At 42.3% G+C, this 8042-nt stretch overlaps 1 protein-coding gene across 1 annotated transcript; it reads right to left on the reverse strand.

Moving 5' to 3' along the window:
* Positions 1-4502: 4502 nt before the first annotated feature.
* On the reverse strand, positions 4503-6391 carry LOC111226458 (alpha-2Db adrenergic receptor-like). Its single transcript, XM_022751625.1, has one exon. The coding sequence runs from the start codon at positions 5970-5972 to the stop codon at positions 4701-4703; it is 1272 nt and encodes a 423-aa protein (XP_022607346.1). The 5' UTR covers positions 5973-6391; the 3' UTR covers positions 4503-4700.
* Between the last annotated feature and the right edge of the window lie 1651 nt (positions 6392-8042).

Genomic DNA, 8042 nt, shown 5'->3' on the forward strand with positions numbered 1-8042 from the left:
CAAACAAAAGCATTACAATGCTGAGGAAATACAAGAACCTCATTGTCCATCTGTACTGTATAATAACACCTATTTTCTGTGGTTGGAGGCATCGGTGTATGTAAACTCACACACAGAGAGCGGCAGTGGATGAATATGAATTATTTGAAACCGCAAAGATTTAGGTATGAAGTAGAAGCAAAATATTTTCAAACAAATATACAGAATGAAAAGAAAGTATAGTGAGTCAGAGAGACAGAGGCGCGTTGTTCATTCTGACTTCTCTGTGAATATCCTTTGTTTACTTTCATAGCTATTAGTGAACCTAATGCAGGATAACAAAGAACAAGGCGGCAGAACAAGAGAGGAGATAAATCCATAGATTAAGTATCCGTGTTGCGCCTTTAGGGACTGAAAGTTTTCCAACACTCTACAAATCATTAATCATGCTTCTTCATGTTTGAAGAACAGAAGGAGAGAAAGCATACTTCTGTTTGAAAGTGTCATATATAGTATAACACAAATGAGAAAATTTGTTTCAGTCACATTCATTTCATATGGATTTTGTTATTTGTTAAAGTAAAGGATAAGGCTGATTATATTTTTGCTTAATTATTCACAACGAATCATACGACAAGATTAAAGATTAACAATTTGTTAGTACATCTCTCATCACTATCTCATTCCTCAGTCTGTCTGTGGCTCTTAACCCCAAGACCTTCTCTTCCTACTGAAGGCATCTTTAAAACAGGCCATGAATATACTTTCATTCAAAAAAACAAAATAAAACAGAACCTAATGAATGTGTGCAATACAGCTGGGCATTGTAGTTTTTGCAAGCATTACACAAACAGGAGTAAATAGTGTTTTGGACTGGGACTATTTTCAGTAGTGGATTTGGTGCGTTTGGGAGTATTTACAGCAGCAGAACGGTTCATGTGGGATTGACTCAAAATAAACTACAGTTCCCAAGTTTATGGTCAGGAAGGAACATATCACTCAATGCAACAGTGTGGCTTACTGGTGTGTTTTTAATAGTTTTTGGACAAAATTGCAGGTTTTTGACACAAGAATGAGCTACAGTATATCAGGCTTTGACCACACAGACAATACTGGATTAATTAGTTGAAAAAATAAAGAATATCACCTTACCTTTCCTTTAAAGCTGCAAATGTTTTGCACCACAGCTCGCCTACACTGTAACGCCTTCTGCAGCAGAGGTTGATGTTTGATAGGAAATGTTTTAAAATGGTGATTTTGTTAGTGTGTAGAATCTCTTCGTGCTTACCCTATGAAGAGGAGACACATCTGCACATGTTTGGATAGCAGATACAAAAATACAGAGGCCAGTAATATGACCATCGACCACTGTCTGACGCCCCAAGTCATGCTTGTGGTAAGCATGGCGATATATTAGAATGGCCTGGAGACGGTGAGCTCAGTCCCACCCTCGCTTCGACGTGACACCAGCTGATTTACACTAATGACACACTGGCTCTTCTTCTCCAGATGCGCAGCTTCCTGGGATTGACGTGAGTTTTGGCCTTGCTCGCCTCCAACCTTTATCTTGTTAGAGACAATTGAAAAAAGCAATTACCTGCAGATGCTGCATTGTGTCTGACAAACAAGGTAATGCAGCGGAGGACAACCAGTGACTGCTCTCTTAATCCCTCTCTCTCTCTCTCTTTTCCTAAGAGGCAGCTTTTTTTTTTTTTACTCCACTGCACCCATCTTGAAACATTTATAACCACATCTCCTCCAACTATTGTGCCTACAAATAGCCTTCCCTACACTGCTGACCCTAAACAGCCCTGGCAGCCGGCTCTGACCATCCACTCTTTCTCCCCTTTAAAAGGACTTGAATAAAGCTTTCCCTTCAGCATCCCACTCCAGGAAATGTTTTGGCTCTGTCCTGTTGGTCTGTTTCTCTCATTAAGCCTTTAGGAGGATTTGGGAGGTTATGGGTCGCCACAGCTCCACTTCTCTTCCTGAATCAGGCTCCAACTTTGTTTACAGTCTGGGATAAATAAAAGGCTTGGTAGATGGAAGTGCGGGCTGGAGAGAATTGCAAATCAACAGAGTGTAAACAATACCAATTTTCTCTTGAATAAAAACGCAATTAGCAGAGCATTTAGCTAATGAATAGTGACAGATTGCGAGGGATCTGCGTTTAGTTGTGTGTGAAGATTTTTTTCTTCGGAGAAAATGATGATAATTTAACATGCCATGCTGCTCTAAGTCTCCTAGTTTGGACTCTAACATAGGTGAAGTGTGTAAGGGAGACATGCCTCTCAGTAACAGAAAACACTACATCTAATTAAAAGCATTGTGCTCCGTTCTTACTGCAATGGAGCAGTTGATTAGAAAGATAATTGAACTGGGAAGTGAGATTTGAAAAGGGAGTTACATGTCTTATCAGAGAGTAATCAGTATACTATCAGGAAGTAAATGACCTGTGAATGTTCATGTAAATATTTCCACCAAGGCTAATGCAACATACATCAAGGGAGATGACCATGCTCTCTGGAGAAATTAAATTACATACAACAACATCCCATTAAATTGCACATATGCCAATTAACATCACTTGCATCCTGTTGAAGATGAAAATATACAAAGATAATTTTACCGCCTCTTGTGAGGACGACTTGCGCCAGACATTTAATTCGTTTCAAGAGTTTGTGAATCCCTTTAAGATAAAGTTTCCTTCCTCACACCAGCTCCACTTCTCTCAGACTGTCTCATTCTGCTCATGAATAAAATGGTAGCGCATGTCAAGAGAGAAGGAAATATGCAACCACCTTCATTCTTGTTTCTCTTGATGATAGCTCAACAACACAATCATGAATATGAGCTCACCTCACAAAAACCACTTCATTAAACTTTGTTTTTTTAAAATTCCTTTCAAGCATCACACCACTCAAACAGGGTGATTATCTTTGGCAAGGCACCAGTGAGCCGTAGGAGAGCTTTGAAGACATTCCTAAGGAGATATAAATAGTGTATTTATCCCCAGCACCCCCATGCACACAATAGGCTGATATTGAGCTGGTCAGACTTCTCCTCACAAACCAGAGTGTTTTTTTGGGGGGTTTCAGAGAAGAGCAGGCCTTTTCATGCAAGCTTCATCACGTATTCAACATTTCACGTATGCGTTATATCCCAGATGAATCATGAACTGAGGTTGTATGGAAATCAGCAGCTCAAATATACCTTTGAATATAATCACATTTCCTATTCATGTATGTAACTTGCAGGAATGTCTTCATTGTAAATGACTGTATATTTTATATTTTTCCCATATAGCTTACTGACTTGTTCGTGCTGTCAATAATTTCTTTACTGGCAGAAAGTTAGAGCATAGCTGTGGTGATAATTTGTAGACCTTTTCCTATGATAATACAGCTTTATAAAGCAGAGGATTACAGCTTGAGGCATGGCTTGTGGATATTAAGCTCTCTTATTGAACCAAGGAGATTTGATGGTGGATGGAAGTCCAGCTCCACCTGCAATAACTGTGTCCAGAGATGCTATTTTTAAGGTCGAGGGAGGATGGCTGTTTTGTTTTTGTTTTTTTTGTTTTTTTTTCAGAGCATCCTTCCACTAACATGTTCAGGACTGTCACAATCAGTAATATGTATTGAGTTTCTTTCTATCATCTTGCCAGATACTTTTCCTGCGTCAAAGAATGAAAAATGAATTTGGCACCACGATCTAAAAAAGACATCAGCAGGACAACATAACCCAGATTTAAACTCTTGTCCCATAACACTGAAATCAGGTTGTGCTGCAGTATTGTGATCTCACAAGGTTTAAATATTTACTGACAAAATATTGAGCTGAATTTTGTGCAGGTTGAAATGAAATACGCAGACTGATCCAACAGAGTTTGCACACGCAGGCCTCAGCTTGGCAATTGTTCTGGTGTGAGGTGGTGTGATGGTGTGGTGGGGGTGTGAGATTAGACTCTTACGTAAGTTTGGGGGTTCACTGATAAGAAATGGCCGAGAGCCTTGTTGGAGCTTTAACTGCAGCAAGCGAAGAAATATACGTATCTGAAAGACCTATAATAATGTCAAACACTCCAACCAGGCAGCATTCTACACTTGTGATAAACCCTGTTTTAATCTATAGAATTTTAATTTCATTTTTCCCTCCCGTAACACCTGCAGGCAATGCTTGCTTGCTTATCCCTGTGCTTATATTTTATAGACAATGGAGATTTATCTTCTATTTATCTCAACACAAGAAACGCTCACTGTGAACCATCTGCCAGCACTGGAATCCAGTTATATACATGACTTCATTTTCACTACAGTAGCTCTTTCCTGTTACTTGCTGCAGCATAAAACATTGATCCAATGCAAGGATTTCTTTCTCAAAGGTTCAGATTTGCAGAACTTGTTATACAGTGACCTATATATTAAAACTTCCCATATCTCAAGTGGGATAAATATATCTGATGATTAAATTAATGACCATGTTTGATGCTTACATCCGATGTGCAACAACACATCCCAATATTTGTCTTTTGTTTTGCTCCACTTTACATTTTATTCATAGACATTTAAATGTGTACACAAGACTAGATCTTTTTTTTTTTCAATATGATAACAGTTACATTGAAATGATTTGGGCAGGGGAAATTGCCAAGAAGAATGAGTTCTACTAATAGGCCTATTACTTCCCAGCACTGTTGATAGATGTGTCCCTTTCAATGTTTATGTTCGTTTAGGAGTTCTGCATACGATTTTCTTGAAGGCTTTTCTGAAATCCCTGTTGAAAATAGTGTATATTATGGGGTTCACGGAACTGTTGCAGTAGCCAATCCAAAAGAAAAGGTTGAAAAGTGCTCTTGGGATGTAGCAGCTGTCTCTGCAGATCGCATGCAGGCTGTAAGTGAAGAAGAAGGGGAACCAGCAAAGCACAAACACCCCCATCACCACCGCCAACACGAAGGTGAAACGCTTCTCCCGCATCTGGGCCACTTTGGTCTTGTTGGCCGCGGCCAGCTGTTGTCGCTCAGCTGGGTTCTTCTGCTGCGGGTAGAGCTGCGACGCCCGGGCCGAAGCCCACGAGAGACGGCAGTTCTGAGGCGGGCAGCAGTCCGACCCCTCCACCTTCCTCCGCTTGGTGAAGCGATGATTGCGGGGTTTAGTATCCGACGCACAGCAGCTCTCCTCCAGGTCGATGTCATCCAGCTCCCCCTGCCTTTGCTGGTGGCTGCCCGAGCTTTGGCTACTGGGGCTCTCCATCTCAAACCGGTCCTTCCTGACGAAACAGGTCTCTGACTGAGAGGGCTGCCTCTCCAGGCCGTTCTTGGCCACGAACACGGTGGAGGAGCGCTGCTTGGCCACTTTATAGATCTTACAGTAAACCAGAATCATGATGAGACCCGGAGCGAAGAAGGACACCAGGCAGGAAGAGAGGATGTACCAGGTCTCATCGTTCAGTTCACACTCCCGTTCGTCATGTTTGGTCATGAGAAGAGGAGGAAAGGAGATGATAGCAGATATTAACCAAACTACAGCAATCATGGACTTGATGCGCTTAGGTGTCCGCTTCAGGTTGTAGCTGACCGCCTTTGTGACTGACCAGTAGCGGTCCAGGCTGATGGCGCACAGGTGCACGATGGATGAGGTGCAGAACAACACATCCAGAGCCAAATAGAAGGCGCACCAAGTGCTTCCAAAGTACCAGTAGCCCATAACCTCGTTGGCGAGAGAGAAGGGGATGACCAGCGTGGCCACCAGGATGTCCGCCGATGCCAGAGACACCAGGAAAAGGTTCTGAGGCGCACGGAGAGCCCGGCTGGTCAGCACCGCCACAATCACCAACACATTACCGACAATGGTCACCGAAATGATCACAGAAACCACCAGGATGATGAGCGCAGTGGCTGCCTGAGTGTGTGGCAAGGCAAGCGGTGCGTCCGTTGTGTTCTCATCGTTGGAAACGTTTTCCACTAACTGATTTAACTGGGTTAAATCCATGCTGGCTCCAGTTTGTCCTTTCGTACCATGTTGTTGTTTTGCACCCTTCTACTTCCCAAGAACAGCAACGACTGGGTGCGCTGAGCTGCCTGCCACTAACGCACGGGGATACGTCGTGCGTAATACTCCTTGTCAGTGCAAACAGAGTGTAGCTCACTGAAAACACTACACATGCACAAACGTACCTCCTCAAATAGTAAAGCCTTCATCACAGGTACTCCAGATAGTCCCGTCGCGCACACCGCCCGAATATAAACATACTTATATCACAAAGGTGAGGAGAACAAGAGTTCACAATCCACCAGTAAAGACATTCTTCCGAGATCACACCGCCGTGCGTAATGCTGCTTTTGCGTTTTGGTGAACAGCATCGATTTGGAGAAGCACGGGAGATGCACACTGCTGGTGGAATGAATGTCCATACAGGAGTGAGGTGACATCACAGGGAGGACCAACCCATCTCTAAACTTAAAGGAGAGAGAGAGAGAGGAAGAGAGAGAGAGAGAGAGAGAGAGAGAGAGAGAGAGAGAGAGAGCATTGTTTAGACAGTTGGATTTGAATTTCTTTGATTGTTAGTTTTTCTTAGGTGAGCCCTGTGCTGGTTGTGTTTGATTTCTCTCTTTTCATGTGTAACTTTTCTCAGCATTACATAGGTTACAGCATGCTGGGAGTGTAGTGCAGAACAAAATGGCCACTGTAATCATTTTAAATGATTTATTAAAAAAAAAAAAAACTTGACATGGATGACATGGCCATTGAGAGCACAGCTGGAGGTTTCTCTGAACTTTATCAGCCCTGCAGGGCGACTAATTAGGAGGCCACAGTTTTCAGAGTAAAAAGGCTTTAATGCATCAGTGATTGACTGATCTGCACTTGAACTTTGTCTCTGAAATGTAAAGCTGGGCTACACATGGTGTGCCTCTCTGAATGAGACGTAGACTTGTTTGTATGCACCCTCACTCCTTTCCATTATTCATACACTGTAATCTAGAATTGGTCAATGGTGGCATAGCTGGAGGTGACTGTAATACCTGTTGCTGAGACGCTTGCCTCTGTTTGCTCTAGAGGTTCAGTTATATAACATGTATGAAGCAGTGCTGGGCAGCCAGTCCTGTGGCCAGGGGATATTTACCAGTCAGGAGTGATACAAAAAGACACACACATGGCCAGTCAGAGGTCATTGTGAAATAAAACTATGGAATAAAAATGAGCAGACTGTAGCTCTGCCCAGCAGATGCACTTCACTAATTTTGGATTTAAAAAAATCTTTATAAATAGCATCTGCTGGAAGCCTGTCAGTGTGGGATTTGCAGTCCAGCTAAAGCTGTCTGATGGATGCCAACATTAATGTTGGTGTATGTGTGTTTGAGTGTATCTGTGTTCATCCTTGAAAGTGAGTTGCCGGGAGGCTCGGTAAGAACATCTTTTAGTGGCTGCAGTGAGAGGAAATACAGAAAAAGTTACGAAGGAGGAAGAGGAGGAGGATTCAGAGTGCCTATCTTGTTTCCCTCTCTCTTCCTTTGCTCTCTCTTCCCTCGCTCTAATCTCACTCCCCAGGACGAACGTAAAAAACAGTGAAGATCATCTAAAGGGTGACTGTCACTATATATCAGTGGTCTGTAGACATTCCCTTAAGGGTCTACCTGCTGCATAAAAACTGAAAAAAAAAACACTGACCTTAGTAACCAGCGTCCTCCAACACAAACATGCTCTTTACAAGCAGAAACCTGAGTTCTGTTGTGTCTGACTTTGTAACCTGAGGGGAACGAAGAAATTACAGACAGTTTTAATTATTACAAATGAGCAGGTCTTGTTATGCAATCCTCTGATGGAAGATGCAATTACACATGTTTCTTCTGTTTTATTGTTTTTCATCTGAGAGCTTTTCTGAACATTAAAGGGACATTAAAAAATGTATGGATTTGTTCCAAAGCAAAGGTCAGACCAGACAAAACCAAAAAGTCTCAGCAGCTGCTTATAAGTTATGACTGACTAACTGATTTATGCACAAGTGATATGTACTTTAGTTGTTGTGCGGCGTGCAACTGAAAATCTCACACTGCTTTCTGC

The sequence above is a fragment of the Seriola dumerili genome, unplaced genomic scaffold (genome assembly GCF_002260705.1).
Source record: "Seriola dumerili isolate Sdu_G_001 unplaced genomic scaffold, Sdu_1.0 BDQW01000160.1, whole genome shotgun sequence".
NCBI lineage: Eukaryota > Metazoa > Chordata > Actinopteri > Carangiformes > Carangidae > Seriola > Seriola dumerili.

Coding starts and splice junctions, on each gene's coding strand:
- LOC111226458 (XM_022751625.1), bottom strand. CDS start 5,972: ATGGATTTAACCCAGTTAAATCAGTTAGTGGAAAACGTTTCCAACGAT.